This window comes from Rhinopithecus roxellana, chromosome 19 (genome assembly GCF_007565055.1).
Source record: "Rhinopithecus roxellana isolate Shanxi Qingling chromosome 19, ASM756505v1, whole genome shotgun sequence".
Taxonomy (NCBI): Eukaryota; Metazoa; Chordata; class Mammalia; order Primates; family Cercopithecidae; genus Rhinopithecus; species Rhinopithecus roxellana.
In genome coordinates, this window is record NC_044567.1 from 30,665,641 (window position 1) to 30,682,478 (window position 16,838).

At 38.7% G+C, this 16,838-nt stretch overlaps 1 protein-coding gene across 1 annotated transcript; it reads right to left on the bottom strand.

Moving 5' to 3' along the window:
* Nucleotides 1-353: 353 nt before the first annotated feature.
* On the bottom strand, nt 354-2,689 carry KIF2B (kinesin family member 2B). Its single transcript, XM_010357442.2, has one exon. The coding sequence runs from the start codon at nt 2,537-2,539 to the stop codon at nt 518-520; it is 2,022 nt and encodes a 673-aa protein (XP_010355744.1). The 5' UTR covers nt 2,540-2,689; the 3' UTR covers nt 354-517.
* Between the last annotated feature and the right edge of the window lie 14,149 nt (nt 2,690-16,838).

Here is a 16,838-nt window from a genome sequence, read left to right on the forward strand (position 1 = left end):
CTAGGTTGTTGCACGCTCCTTAGGAGACTAATAATGCCTGATGGTCTGAAGTGGAACGGTTTCATCCCCAACCCCACCCGTGGAAAAACTCTCTTCCACAAAACCAGTCAGTGGTGTCAAAAAGGTTGGGGACTGCTGCTGTATATTGGGGCATACAGTTGGGGACTGTTTAACATTTTAGAATGTTTAGCATTTCTGGTCCTCAACCCACTGTATGCCAGTATCCTCATCACCCCCAGTTGTGACAATCAAAAATGTTTCCAGATATTGCCAAATGTTCTGGTAGGGGGTGGGGAGGAATCATTCCCTGTTGAAAACTACTGTTCAGCAGGATGAAAACAAGCTACAGAAATACAGAGGCAGAAGAAAGAGCATGTTTTGCATCAGTGTATTTTAAGATGTTTTAAGCTTTTTCAAGAGGATCTTTATATTTAGATAATTTGGACAGTTTTCCTGTATAAGAGTGGTGGAAACTGCAGCAATGCAGCATTTCGGACTTGATCTCTCGCCATTGGCTTCACTCTACCTTGCTCTTCACGTGGAGGTCAGCTCGTAATAATTTCAGTTTCCTTTGGATCTCTGTCAGAACACCAATTTTCTGCTCCAAAATGGACAAAGACTGGGCGATACAAAAATCAACATCATGGTTTACTCCACCAGTTCTCTCCTGGATGTTCTCCAGCCATTGGCTAGATCCCTTCCTTGAAACTGTGGTATCCTTCTCTAAAAGAGTGGATCTTTCAACATCTTCAATCTCTTTCTGCTGCTTCTCACTCTGTACACAAGGTATTTTAATAAATTCATCCCTCTGAAGGGACATTTCTGAATTTCCGATGTGACTTTTCAACATCCTTGATGCCTCATGTCCAATTGGATAGAGGCCACGATGGTAGGGCCTTATATCTGCATTTAATTCTTTTACTCTGTTTGCATATCTTAAAGTGTTCAGGGTGTTTTCACAAGAGGTCATCCCTGGAGAGATAGTAGCAATCATGCAAGTGGAGGAGTTCTGGCCTATAAAGGAGTCCCGGAGCACCTGTGTGAGTTTGCTGGCTCTGAATGGGGTATGAGGCTTGTTCTGACCCAAAGCCAGAATACATTCTTTGAGGGCTAGGAGACTCTTATTAATCTCTGCCCCTTCCAGCTGCCTTTTCCGGCTGGCCTTGGTCGTATCTGCTCCCCTTTCATTCCCAGCTAAATCAACGAGGGAAAACTTGCCATGCAGTTTCCCTCCTGACTTCAGGATGATCTGGAAAACTGCATGGCTCCTGGATGAGTGAGCGTTGACAGATGTTTGCCTGGAAGTCCGACAGCTATTCCCTATTTCCACCAGGTTCAGCACTTCCTCCACACAACACACCTCTTGCTCCTGCAGCCCGACCACGTGGATTTGCTGATTGCCATCCTCAAGGACTTGCAGTTTTTTCTTCCAGTTCAACAAATCATACACCTTGCCCCCATAAATCTCAAAAAATGTCCCATAGACTTTGAGGTCCAGCTTCTCATATATGGAGTTTCTGAGCAGGAGAAAGACATCCTGTGCCACCAGAGCATAAATGCCCTTAGAACGATCTTGGGCCCTTCCTGCAAAGTCTCCACCCATGGTGTACGTCTTCCCACTGCCCGTCTGCCCATAGGCAAAGCAGGTGGCCATGCCCTTGCGGAAGATGGACTCCACCAGTGGCTGGGCAGTGAACTGGTACACCAACTCGTTGGAGGCTTTGTCGTCGAAGGCATGGTCGAAACAGAAGGTCTGGTTCTCCAGGTAGCGAGTGAGGTCCACCTTTTGCTTGGACTCATGCACCATAACCACATTGTCGGAGGGGACGGTGATGATATCCAGGTCCTTCAAGGTGGTCTCTTGCTGGTTGAGAGGCCGCTTCCTCACGCAGACGCAGATGCGATGTTCTTGCGGGGGCTCCAGGACTGAGATCTTGCTGCTGTCCAGGTGCCTGCGATACTCTTCGATCATGTGCATGATCTCGTAGTTGGGGTTTCTGGTGTTGATATCAAGGGCGCGTCTAGCTCGGATCTCCTGCTGCAGCTGCCTGCGCTTTTCCCGCTGCTTCTGCACTTTCTCGATTTCCTGGAGGCAGACAGACTTTTTCTGCTTCATCAGACAAGGTTTGCTGGGGACCCTCACGTCCAGGCTGTCCCCTGAGGCTGTTTTGTTTTTCTGGGGGATCATCACAACCCGTTTCGTGGCGGTACTCTGGTCCCCGATGGCCGAAGAGGGCGCCGGAGCCAAAGGGGATACGGGCGGAGGTGGCATGGGGTCTTCAGCAGAGTCCAGAGCTGGATTCAGCAGGAGTATGGTCTCCAGGTCAATCTTCTTGCCTTTTTTGACTGCTTTCTCCACCCACTCTACCGTGACCCAAGAATTTTCTCTGTTTATCTCTGTGACCACAGCGAGGTGCATCCGCTTGTCGCTGCGCTGGATCGCCACGTAGATGCCCACTTGGATGTCTCCGAAATGTGGCTTCAAGGGTTTCAGGGGCGAGAGGCGTGGGGATACAGGGAGGCAGAACTGACTGGCCATGGTGAGTGATGGAGGTATCAGGGCGCACTCCAGGGCCCTTGGGGTTGGAGCAGCAGGACCCAAGCCAGCCTGAAGCGCCCGGAACACTGAGCAGGGTTGCAGTCTGTGCCTGCCTGTGTGAGCCTAGTGCGCTAGGGCCCGGCCTGGGGCCACTACGTCACAAAAGGATGAGAAGAGGCGGCAGAACCTAGGGATTAGGAGTGAACGGTACGGGAGCAAAAAGGGATGGAGAGATTGTCCTCTGCCAGTGAGGGTGAAGGGGTTGGAGGAGGATGTGGCGTGCTCTCTGGATCACAGCAAGAAAGAACAGGTAACAGAGAAGCAATGGGAAGCATGGAGTTGAAATTTAATTTATATATCCCATGTACCTTTACCTAAGCTTTGGAAGTATCCATTCTCCCAGGAGGCCTTGGCTGGCAGTCCCAAAGCTCAGTGCTTTAATTTGAGAATTGCTATGAAGTTCCCTTAAACTTTAACTCTCCAGTGATCAGTGGAAACCGATGAAGGTAGAGTTATTTGCAAATCTCAGCCTTCGATATTCAACAGGATCCCAGAAAGGGTCCTCAAACCTGCCATCTTTGTTTTTTCACCTCGTTAAAACGTGTAACTTGTTTAAGAGTCACAACTTAAAGTTACTACAGTTTAATCAGCTTTCTCATTACAAAATCAAAATGAGTCGAATGTAGCAGGTAGTTGTGGTAATTTGCTAATATGAAACTTCCTTTCGTACAGCAAACACAGCAGGTTTATCACATTCCAAGTGGCTCTGACAGCTGTGAAGTGAGTTTTGCTGTGCTGTGGTCACCACCAGTTTTGAGATTAGTTCAGTAATTACCTTTCCAAACTCCTTTAGTAATTACACTTCTGGCCTCATTATCCATAATTTGGAAAGAAAGAAGAGACATTGTGTGGAAAGAGATAATTAATCCTATACCCACCTCCCCACCCTGCAATACGTGTGTGTCCTTTAGAAGTTGTTAAGCAGGGCTGGAAGGCAGCTAAGATCATGAGATGCAAAAATGTATTTTGCCAAGATTGCAATATTTTCCTGTGTAAGAATTTGCTTATAAAATAAATGGCATTGACTTTTAGGCAGGCCAAGCTGAGAGTAAGGGTGACACCTTACGTTCAGCTCCCTACCAACCCCCGTGCATATTTTCTTTTAGACTGTTGAATTTCATCATAATTGTACTTACAGCTCCAAAGTAACATGAAGTAGCAAGTTACAACCTTCCCTAGGAATAAGGGCCACTATAGAAATAAATTCTATTATAAATGAACTTTTCTGTTCAGTCAGTTTAGTAAAGCTGAGATTTTGAAAAGAAGATGGAAGGGGGATACTGGATAAATTAGGTAAGTAAGCAGTGCTCATTTCAAGAGGAGGTTGTATGCAGGTGGAGGGAGAGGAGAAAGGGCTTTAGGCAGTTGTCTTCTAAAAAATATTATGTTTTATTTTCCCAAATTATCAATATTTAAAGTTGTGCTTTAAATCAGTTGTTGTTTCTTAGTTTCAAGGCCATTATGTAAATATTCTTAATACCCTATATTTGTCATTAGCACTCTCTCATTCAGGTCTGAATACAGTGGTCTGATCACAGCTCACTGCAGCCTCAAACTCTGAGGTTAAAGCCATCCTACCATCTCAGCCTCCTGAGTAGCTAGAATTACAGGCATGTGCCAGGATGCTTTGCTATTTTCTTTCTTTGTTTCTCTCTTTTTTTTTTTTTTTCTTTCTTTATTTTTGTTTTTCTTTTGCTAGGGGTGAGGTCTTGCTGTGTTACACAGACGCTGGTCTCAAACTCCTGACCTCAAAGGATTCTCCCTTCTCAGCCTCCTAAAGTGCTAGGATTATAGGCTTGAGCCACTGAACCACCTAGTAGTTTGTTTCGTTTTGTTTTTTTAAACCGTTACCTTTGAAACAGCTGGGTGTCTCAAAATTATGAAAACTCTAGAGCCTCTAGTCTAGTCGTAGTGTTTTCATCTTAGCTAGTAATGTTTTAGACAGACAATGGATGAGCAGATCCATGATAGTAGTGCCAAAATCAGAGAGTAAAGTTTCCTTTTACTCCCTCTTTCTCTCCAGCATGTTTATAAAGCTTTTCATAGCAACTTCAGGGCTTTTTTTCAGTTCTTTTCTCTTTATATAGTTTCCCTAGTATATTGCATTTGTTCGTACAGTTTAATTTTATATAAAGCTGGCTGGATAGATTGTTGATAACCAGAATTATGAGTCCTAAACTTGTCGTCACCTGCAGGAACTAAAGTTAACAAATCCAAAACTGATTCCGTTGTTTTCTTACTGAAAATGGCAGCTCTTTGTTATTTTTAATTGCTTTTAGTAACTTCAATATTTTCTCCTCTTTAAAATCCTCACACAGATCTTTGTCTTCTTCCTCCTTTCAGCTCATCCTAACTCAGATAGTCCTTTCCCAGTCTCTAGAAGTCTTCCGTAATCATAATATCATTTAATCTCTCAACCAATGATGAGCTTGTTGTTGTCTTTTTTCTTTCTTTCTTTCTTTTTTTGCAACCTCATCCAGTCAGGGACTGGGTCTATTTCTCACACTGCTCCTAGAGTTATTTTAACAGGTTCTTCCTTATTAATTCACTGCTTATAAGCATTTTAGGAGCTCCTCATCACCCTAATGATATAGTATAAATTCCATATGAAGACACAAGGCACATCATCATCTTGCCTGCTTTGTCATCCTCAAGCTTCCCCACTATCCATATTTAATCTAAAACTGAGCCATGTGGAAGAAATTGCAGCCCTTCAAACACACCATTTTCTTTCAAATTTCTAATTTCTAGTCCAGTGGTTCTCAATATTAAGATATGTGAAAATCAACTGCAGGACTTGTTAAAACATCAGTTACTAGGCCCTGTGCCGGAGTTATTGCTTCAGTAGGTGTGCAGTAGGGCTGAAAATTTGCATGTTTAACAAGTTCCCAGGTAATATTGGTGCTGCTGGGTGCAGGGACAACATTTTGAGAATTACTAGTACAGCCCTCTGACAATAATCCTTCCTTGTCTTCATGGTTTTCCTGAGCTCTTCAATACCTACCTCAAACATCACTACCCTGGACTGGTTTCTCCGACCTTCTTGATAATAGCCAGGCAAAATAGCATTATATGAAGACACCCCCTCTGAAGAAATGGTATTTATTACCAGTCGAATTTGGCTGGTCAGGGGAACCCAAAAGCCTAATTTTTAGTAGTAAATTAAAAAGAAATTCTTGGCCGGGCGCGGTGGCTCATGCCTGTAATCCCAGCACTTTGGGAGGCCGAGGCGGGCGGATCACGAGACCATCCTGGCTAACATAGTGAAACCCTGTCTCTATTAAAAATACAAAAAAATTAGTCAGGCATGGTGGCGGACTCCTGTAGTCCCAGCTACTCGGGAGGCTGAGGCAGGAGAATGGCATGAACCTGAGAGGCAGAGCTTGCAGTGAGCTGAAATCATGCCACTGTACTCCAGCCTGGGCAACAGAGCAAGACTCTGTCTCAAAAAAATAAATAAATAAATAAATAACTTATTGGTGAACATAACAGTAATCTGTTTATAGAGAGCCGATTGGGTGCTTTTACAATGTCGATAGTCTGGAACTTCTTTGGAGCAATCTCTTTTTATATCTGCTGATATAAAATTCATAATTCAGAAACCATCTGCCTAACTATCTCATTTAGTGGAATTTATTCTGACAGATCAGTCCATCTTAAAACCAAAAAAATACTGTGAATCTTGAGTAATGAGATAAATACAGCATTTGTCAAAACGTGAAGGCCCTAGATACAAGATATCATCCTTGGCCATTACCTGAACAGCTTTTGGTAGATGAGCAGTTTCTCCAGATTACAGACCAAAGTCACCACTATATATATATATACATATATATATATATTTTTTTTATTATACTTTAAGTTCTAGGGTACATGTGCATAACATGCAGGTTTGTTACATATGTATACTTATGCCATGTTGGTGTGCTGCACCCATCAACTCGTCAGCACCCATCAATTCATCATTTATATCATGTATAACTCCCCAATGCAATCCCTCCCTCCTCCCCCCTCCCCATGATAGGCCCCAGTGTGTGATGTTCCCCTTCCCAAGTCCAAGTGATCTCATTGTTCAGTTCCCACCTATGAGTGAGAACATGCGGTGTTTGGTTTTCTCTTCTTGTGATAGTTTGCTAAGAATGACCGAATATAACCGAGCAGTACGTGCTTACTTTGTGCTATTATGCCAAAGAAATCCTTCAAGGAACTTACCATTTACACATTTTGTTCTGTGAACCTACTAAAAAAGCTCATGCCTTGACAAACTGTTGAGTGATAGATTCTCTTGATTGTGAATCTCCTTTTATCAAAAGCCTAGCAAGTATCAGGTGTAGCCCCACAAGAGTGGGTAGGGTGGGTGGAAGTAAGCACAGGAAATGAGCTTTGTAATTTTCATTTATTAATTACAGATATATTCCCAGTTTGGGGCTTGTCAAAGTTGATTTATACGAGAGAATGTGATTTCTAGTCTCATTTTAGATACAAATCTCCCAGGAGAAATGCATCAAATACGTGCCTTTCTAACACTGTTTTAACAGACATCTAGCAGCTGTTGGACTTGTTTGATCACCCTGGGGGGCTGTACTTTTCCAGTATAGGGTTACAACCTGAGGTTGATTTAGTTATTCAGAAGAGTTCAATAGATTCTCCCAAATCTCTTTGAAGAAATGAAATGCATCATTTTCATTTATAAAGTTATTTTTTAAACAGAAGAGAGGTATCTTTCTAAGTTTATGCCTTTTTTAAAAAAAAGATGAATTAACTTTTAGAATGAGAATAGTATTTTACCATTACAGCTAGTATCTATGTCTCCTGACATTTCTACATTTTCCCAATGCTCTACACTTAACCTGTCCAGATAAGTCCATACTTCTTCAACCCTCACATTGTTTTAATAGGCAAAAATTGTTTCTATGACAACAGTATTAACTTGGAGCTACCCTTCCCCTGTTTATTAAATGGGGTTGCCTACGTGGAGATATCTATGTGATTTCTATATATTTTTTGATTGTGGATATTCATCTATAAAATTAGCCGAGATAACAAAGCTAAAAATTGTCCCTGTCTCACTTTAAATCCATTTGTGTTGGCCATCTTTTAGCTTTCAACTCTATTTAGCATGCTGAGTGGAGAGGCTGTGTTTTACTTCCATTTTATGTTAGTGTTTGCTTGCAATTCACACTAAAGCTAGGAATTCAGTGTTCAAGCTAGTGTTGTTTGTTTGTAATTCACACTAAAGCTATAGTTCTTTAAATCAGAAGATGTGCTATATTTCTCATCTTCAAAGAATGTTCTTTAGATGATACAATTCAGAATATTTAATATAATTTGATATTGGAATAAGTATGAAACGTGATATGCAATACTTGCATTTGAGAAATGGTTGGAGGAATTTGGATATTTGTCCTAGAGAGTTTGAGAGACAGACCTTTCTATATACACTTAAATGGCTACCTTATAGAAGAAGAATATAATTTGTTGCATTTGATATAAGGTGTGTTGACATCCAAAAATTCAAGCACTAGGCCCTCAAGACTCAACTCATCATCATTTTTCTTAGAAAGTATTCATGGATATTCATAGCTCCCTTTCCTTTACCTCAATCACATATTAGTTAGTTTCCTTTATCTCAACTCCCACATTTATTCCATACTTATTTTTGACATTGCACTTACGAGTGTGGGTGTAAAGAATCTACATCTTTCTCTCCAGGTTAAAAAAAAAAAAAAGCTTTGAGAGAAGGAAAGAGGATAACTTATTCATGGTTGTATTCCCTCTATCTGTCATGCAGACATTAAGTTTCCTAACATTATAAAAACTAGATTAATAATAAATGGATGTTTCTGACTTCAGATCAAACTAATAAGAACTTCATTCTAGTGTGCATTCAGTGAACCTTAACTATCTCCTAAATATAAAGGTCTATGCTAATTGGTAGATTGTAGAGTAGTACAGAAAACAGCCCTAAGCTCTACACTCATGGAGCCTACAGCGTCACTTTTGGAAACAGATATTAACAGATATAGGTATAGATAGATATAGATACACATGCATATAGTCACACACACTTATACACACACATGCACATATATACATACAGATAGATACAGATATATAGGTATCATTCTAATAACTACAACAGTTTTGGAGTGTCAGGGTTCTATCCCATGTATATTAAAACAAAAACTAAGTAACAGCTTGTTGGGAGAGGTAGTGAAGTACACATTTCCATAACACACCCAGGAGTTGGGCTAGATTTGTATTCTCAAACCAGGCTACATATCAAAATCACCTGGGAAGCTTTTACAAAGTACAGATTGCCTGGCTCCACTCAGACCTACTGAATTAATCTCCAGGGGCCAGAACCTGGGCATTCATTTTGCTAAAATCGCACCCCAGGTTATTCTTATGTTACTATGAAGCCTGAAAGCACTGGGCTGGATGCCCTCTAGGTCTCTTTCTACTCAGAGATTTTATGATCCTGTGTTTCTGTGAATAAAAAGGTGATCCTTTGATACACCTGTGGCCTTTGAAATTTCTTTTATTTTCATATGCTGAATGTTTACAGATACTCCTGATTTCACAAATAAGACACAATTCAGTTTTACTGGGAAAGCTACTTTTAAGTTTCTGCAGAAGATTTGCTACAAAATACAACATTTGGTATTATTGTCTAACAACATAGAGTAAAATTGCATAAAATCAAGACCTCATGTCATTAAAGACGTGCAAGCATGAGAGCGTACCATTTATATTTCCTATGGTGCTTCAGAATATCTTGTTGCACACAGTAGATATTTAATAAATGTTTGCTATACCAAATATTGGATAGCTTCAGATATGATATTTCAGAGTGCCCATCTTTTTGGCTGGTCTTGCCTGTTTGCTAAGTGTAGAAGATGAAACTTATACCAAGAATGAAAACCCTTAACTTTATAATATGTCTCAGTGTGATCTCTGTAGGTAACGTTATAAGCACTATTTATCATTGTCAGAGCCTGATCTCTGCCTGTCTCAAGAAACATATATTTACCATTTTGCAATAACTTTTAAATTCTTACCTGGAAGCAGAAAGCAAGAAGACTAAAGTTCTAAGAAATAGGACATGATATCAAAATAACCAATCGATCCTGGGAAAAAGAAAATCCATTAGTTGATTTAATGGAAATAACAAGTTGACTATTTTTATTTCAACCACACATACCAGTGTTGTACAAGCTGCTAGGATTAAGGAATTATTGCAAAAACCCCAGCTATAACCATTTACTGTTAGTGAATAAATATTTGGTTTGGTGAATACATGATATTGCTGAAATAGCAAACTCTGGGTAAAGGTGTATACTAAAATCAGCATTTAACAATTTCTTGTTAAGTAAACAATTGAATTGATAAATATATAAAAAGATGGTTGTCAAACCTCAACAAACATGGATTTTTCAGTCTGATTGAACTAAAAATGCAATTCAAATTATTTTTTAAATGTACTTTAAAAAATCTCCAATGGCTTCTCCTTTCACTGCTTAAACACTCAACTTACCTTCATGGCATCCAAGACCTTGCATAATTCACCCTTTGCCAGTCCTCCGTATTATTTAGTATCACTCTTCTCCATTTTTAAAAAATATACTTCAGTCACACCAGTCGTCTCTCAGTTCTTTGATGCACCCAGCTATTTCCTGACCCAAGGATTTCACATACCCTGTTTTTTTGAGGGGACTGACTCCTTATCATTCTCGTCTTCCGCTTAATAGCTATGTGCTTTTGTCACTTCTTGGGTTTGAATCTTGATCCCACTGTTTCCTAGTTCTGTGTCCTTGAATAAGTTATTCAATCTCTCTGAGCTTCATGGTTTTCTTTTTAAATATATAAAAGCCACCAATCATATCCATCTCATAAGAATGCTATAAGGAATGTGTACAAAATTGATGGAAAACGCTTAGAACAGTGTGTTACACACAGCAAGCATGTAGTACATGTTGCTTATTATTTTTGTACTTTATAATTACCACATTTATTTGCTTTTTTTTGGAGGGGTGGTGGGGTACAGAGTCTCACTCTGTCGCCCAGGCTGGAGTGCAGTGGCAGGATCTCAGCTCACTGCAACCTCCACCTCCTGGGTTCAAGCAATTCTCCTGCCGCAGCCTCCAGAGTAACTGGGATTACAGGCCTGCACCGCCATGACCAGTTAATTTTTGTATTTTTAGTAGAGACGAGGTTTCACCATATTGGTCAGGTTGGTCTCGAACTCCTGACCTCGTGATCCACCCACCTTGGTCTCCCAAAGTTCTGGAATTACAGGCATGAGCCACTACGCCTGGCCTTTTTGAATTTTTAATCTGTTTCTTTGGTTAGACTGTCTCTGCAAGGAGAGAAGAGGACCACCACACCACACACCTTTAATATAAAGAACACCAGACCCAGAGTAAGGACGCCTAGGTTTGTCAGCTCAGTCATTGATTCTTATTTTACCTTGAAGAAACAGCATAATTTGTTTTCTGAAATTCCAGTTTCTCATCTGCAAAAGCAAACAAAAAAAAGAGACCAAATCTTCCATTTTTTTCTCTGGCTTTTAAATAAAGATGAGTCTACTTTGCAAACCGTTAAGTACCATTTCAAAGGTAATATGATTATTTCGGCTTTGAAAACGATTCTTGAAAATGCATTTTCATCCGAGCCCAGTGGCTCATGCCTGTGATCCCAGCACTTTGGGAGGCCAAGGAAGGCGGATCACCTGAGATCGGGAGTTCGAGACCAGGCTGACCAACATGGAGAAACCCCTCGTCTACTATAAACAAACAAACAAACAAACAAACAAATAAATAAAGATAAAAATTAGCTGGATGTGGTGGTGGGCACCTGTAATCCCAGCTACTCGGGAGGCTGAGGCAGGACAATCGTGTGAACCTGGGAGGCGAAAGTTGCAGTGAGCCGAGATCATGGCACTGCACTCTAGCCTCAGCAACAAGAGAGAAACTCCGACTCAAAAAAAAAAAAAAAAAAAAAAGAAAAAGAAAAAGAAAAAAAATAAAGAAGAAAAGAAAAAGAAAATCCATTTTCATTTACCTGGTAAATAATAAAATTATTTGAGAACTATGGGAGGAAAATGATGAGAAAAGGTCATTTGAGAAAATGTATGGGCTTAACAGTTTCGTGGTATAAGCATATGCACTCACAAGTTTAAAGGATATGTGGAGGATGAATTTATGGTGTGATGAGATAAAGCCTTCTAAAAGGAAATAAAGAATTTGGTTCTCATTCTGGATTTTGATTTCTTTTTTCCATTTTTATTTCTCCAATGTAAAAGTGATGGACTTCTTTATAAGGTATTTATTTATCTAATCTGTATAAAAACTTTTGTATCCAAAATTGAATTTTTATCCAGATTTGATTGAGTATGGGTGTATGTGGCTGTATACAATCAATTTATTTTTGTAGTTTTATTTTCCTTAGCACGATAAATGGTCAAAACGATTGGAGAATCATAATAAATTACTTATTCAATCTTTCCAGGAAATTCTGATTTTCATGTCATTGAAAATTTATCTTCTGAGAAAGAGAATATTAGAAGGTGAAAAATTATGTTCAATGGCAGGAAGTTGTCCTAGAAGATATCTATATTTTAATTGGGACCTTTGATCTGGGCCTTGCTTCCTATTTCATCAGCCGTTGGACATAATATTTTATAAAAGAAAACTATCCCAAGTAAGATGAGAGAAAATATTCTCACTTTTATCAGGCATTACCCTGAGTTATAATTACCAGTCTCCTTAATTAAATGGATAGGTTTTATCAAGCCAATAGCAATTATTCATTATAATCACTTACCCAAAACTGAAAGTACTATATTATCTATTTGATAATTTAATGGGGTATAATCAATCTTTATTAATTTTATATGTAAGAAAAGGTTTTAACTATTACTCAGAGAAAACCGGAATTTAACATTGCTGCTACTAATTATTAATTATGCACATATCTTATTAATGGAGATTACATAAATTAGTATTAATTTCAATCTGTGAGCTGATAACACTGTAAAAGTTCTGTACCTGTGCAACTATATCTCTGTTGTTGACAAAGTACTTATATATACCACATAATTTTTGATCTTCTAGTAATTGATTGAAGTTAAACAGGGTAGATATTATTCATCACATCTTGTTAATAAGAAAGCTGGAACTTAGAGAAAACCTTTATGGGTTGCCCTTTCTGAAAGTTATTTGAATTGAGATAAGCAAACAGATATATCGAGTAAGTTTAGGATTTTTTTCCAGCAAATCACAGAATACAATTTTGAAAACTACAAGGATTGTAGTTCCCAAATATGAGCCTTAGGAAAGTTACTCTCTTATTCTCAGATGTTTTATTTTATTTTTTTTTATGTAAATGTGGATGGTAGCATTGTGGTGAGGACAGTGAATGATGATGTTACACCCAAGTATGTATGTACGTATGTATTTATGTTCATGTAGGTTTGTATGTTCTGAAGGACACAAAATTATTGATATTTCTCGTAAGAGAATCACAAAATTTTGGAATTGAGAGGACTTAATGATTACAAATTTTCTTTGCTTTATCCTGATTTTTGAATATTCTTCAGACAAGTAGCCAATCAGACTTTTGGGATTTAACTGAAAACAGATGGTTTTTGAGAACCTGCCCCTCCAATGGAGCTGAAGAGCTATCATGCATTTAACAGCCATTGAGCACTTATTGTATGCCAGGCACCACACTAGACATACCGTTAATGTTATAATTTTGCATGTTGCATGCACTTTTCACGGAAAAAGTGTTTATATAAAATATATTAAAATTCATGTAGATATAAATTTAAAACTAGGTATCTGCATGGGAAATGAGCGTACATATAAAGGACAATGACCAGATCTGTTACTTTAGTGATTAGTTTGAAAGATTCCTATGACAAGAACTTTTCTTAGACAGGGAGAATGAATACCATTTCAATTTAAATCGGTATTTGGTAAAACGTTGAGTGGTGAAACTGGGCCAGGATTTACATTATAGTAGCTTTGGAAAGGCGAAAAGAACCAGAACCATGAAGAGAGGGAGAGTAAGTGAGAGAGAGAGAGAGACACAGAGAGACAGAGAGAGAGAGAAGAGAGAGAGAGAGAGAGAGAGAGAGAGAGAGAGAGAGAGAGAGAGAGAGACATCTATTAGGTTGGTGCAAAAGTAATTGCAGTTTTTGCAGTATATATATATAAATATACAAAAATACATATACACACATACAGAGAAATGTGTATGTATATACATATGTACATACATACACATACATTTTATAAACATTTGTATATATAAACATATATATTATATATAATATATATATATATATATTTTCAGATGGAGTTTCACTCTATTGCCCTGGCTGGAGTGCAGTGATGTGATCTCAGTTCTCTGCCATCTCTGCCTCCCAGGTTCAAGTGATTCCTCAGCCTCAGCCTCCTGAGTAGCTGGGATTACAGGCGCATGCTACCACGCCCAGCTAATTTTGTATTTTTAGTAGAGACGAGGTTTCACCATGTTGGCCAGGGTGGTCTTGAACTCTTGACCACCTCGACCTCCCAAAGTGCTAGGATTACAGGCATGAGCCACCATACCTGGCCTATAAACATATATTTTATATAGAATTTCATATATACCAAATATACATATATAGTACACATACATATGTATACACATAATATATCTATTTAATTTATAATATACCTATTTAAGTCTTAAAACAATTTAAAAACCCTTTTAGACATTAGTATCTTCATTTAATTTTCAAATATTTAAAGAAATTTGAGGCTCAGAGACAATAATTCTTCACTGTTACAATTTAAGCTTACAATCTTTTTTTTTTTTTTTTGAGCAAAAATATGGCTGGGATTTGAGCTTGCGTAGAATTGAAAACTCATGTGTTTTTTTTACTACACCATACTGTTTCCAGTTTGTAGCCTAAATGTTGTTATGAAAGAAGCTTCTGGTATGAAAAGAAATAGAAGAAAATAGAACATAGTAAACCCTGAGAAGATAAAAAGATTACAGCAGAATGATATTTTGTTGGTACCTCATAACTGTTCAAAACTGTCAGCAACTGGGATTTTTTTGTTTTGAGACAGAGTCTCCCTCGGTTGCCCAGGCTGGAGCGCAGTGGCGTGATCTCAGCTCACTGCAAGCTCCGCCGCCCAGATTCACGCCATTCTCCTGCCTCAGCCTCCCAAGTAGCCGGGACTACAGGCGCCCGCCACCACGCCAGGCTAATTTTTTTGTATTTTCAGTACAGACGGGGTTTCACCATCGTGTTAGCCAGGAAGTTCTCCATCTCCTGACCTCGTGATCCGCCCGCCTCGGCCTCCCAAAGTGTTGGGGTTACAGGCGTGAGCCACCGTGCCTGGCCCCACAACTGGCATTTTTAATCTACAGAAATGAAAGATAATCTATACCTAGATTTGTGCTGTTTCACTTTATGTTACGTAGTTCTCACATGGTATTTGATGTGGCAACATGCTTTGCCCCATCCATTTCATGTACCCTGAATGGATGCTTGTGGTTTTTAGCCTTTCCTTGCTTGTAGCTAATGTGTTTTTACTACTAATTTGCTAAAGTCCCTGAGCAAAGCGCTGCTGAAGAACTCATGCTTTGGTACTAGAAGTGTGTTCTCTAACTGGGGAACTGTTTCACTTATCTGAAAGAAAATTAACCTTCTCACAGAGCGCAGCCAGCTCTCATTCTGAAGTTTGAAGAGTGACTCCATGTGGAACCAAGGGTGCAGGAACTCCTCTATTCTTGCCTGGATTTTGATCTTTCTCCCTTCCGAATTTGTAAACAAAACCTTCTCTCTAGGCTTGAAAATTCTTACAGTGAAATCTCTGGCCAAAAGAAAATGATTCTTCCAAAATGTGGAGAAAAATTGGCCAGATTTGAGAGTGTTTTGGATTGAAAGTGGCAACCGTGTGCCAATATCACAAAGAACATACACATTGCCTCTGCTTACACTCGTTTGTGCATAAATTACAGATTATGTGGCTACAATCAATGCTGTGCGGAAAAAGTAATGCACAGTCTCTGGTATTTTGTGTAAGAGACTAGTTGCTCACTTTGTGGTGGCTGGATTTTATACATAAGAATTTCCCTTCACATTTTGCAATTTATCTACAATATTTTTAATGTCAAAACACACCATTATCTTGAAGCCATTCCATAGCATCACTAATAATAGTTCTTTGTTTCTTAACAACAGAAGTTCAAGACCCTATTTAATAAGATTTCATGAACTGGTTGATTCTATAGCAAGGTTTGAAGACAGAATGGTTTCACTTTTGACACTTGGTCTTTTCACTAATAAGAAAAAAAGCAAGTAACAATCTCTGGTAAAACACTAAAAGACATCTGAAAACATATTTTATAAAACAAACAAAATGATTCTGTCATGCTTTTGTGTTACATTTGTATAGATTAATTTACAAAACCCATTTACATGTATTAGCTCTTGTTTAATAATTTGAATTAATCAAAAACTTTGAGTATTTGCTTTTTAGAACTCATTGAGCTAGGCATATGTAATCTTCAATATAATTGTGTGAGGCAGGTTGTATTATTTTTGGTTCTGAGGAGAGGAAAACGAGGCATAGAGAAATTAAATGATATGACCAAGGTTACACACAGTTAATCTTGTTAGAAACATTGCTCAAAGATCTTTTATTTCCAAATCTAGTATCCTTTTTGTGACATTTCGCCTCTATTATGTAATGAGAGATAACTCCCTTAGGAATTAATGTCATTCTTATCTACACTCAAATTATTTAATAATACTGCAGAAAACAGTCCGTCCTGAGCAGATCTAAGAATTTCTCAAAATGAGCTATTTGAAACATTTCCAAATTATTCCTAACCACTATGTATTGGGCAATAAAAGAAATTGCTTTCTTGTATTTTCCCCTTTGTGTTTATGTACCTGCTCACAAAAATCATCTCATACGTAATGCAAGGTAATAAACTACAGCTTGTAATGGTGTAATGGCTACAAAGCCTTGCCCATGTGGAAATAGAACTGGAAATCCATTACTAGTGATGCACCCTTCAAATGCAATTCAAGTTTGACAAACATTAAACAATTTGGGCAGGCACTTGCAGCCAATGTTTCCTCTGAGTGCTTTTTAGGTGTCTCATCATCATATTATTATTCTAAAACACCAGGAAGAATTAATAATTTCCTTCAGGTAAATCACTATGA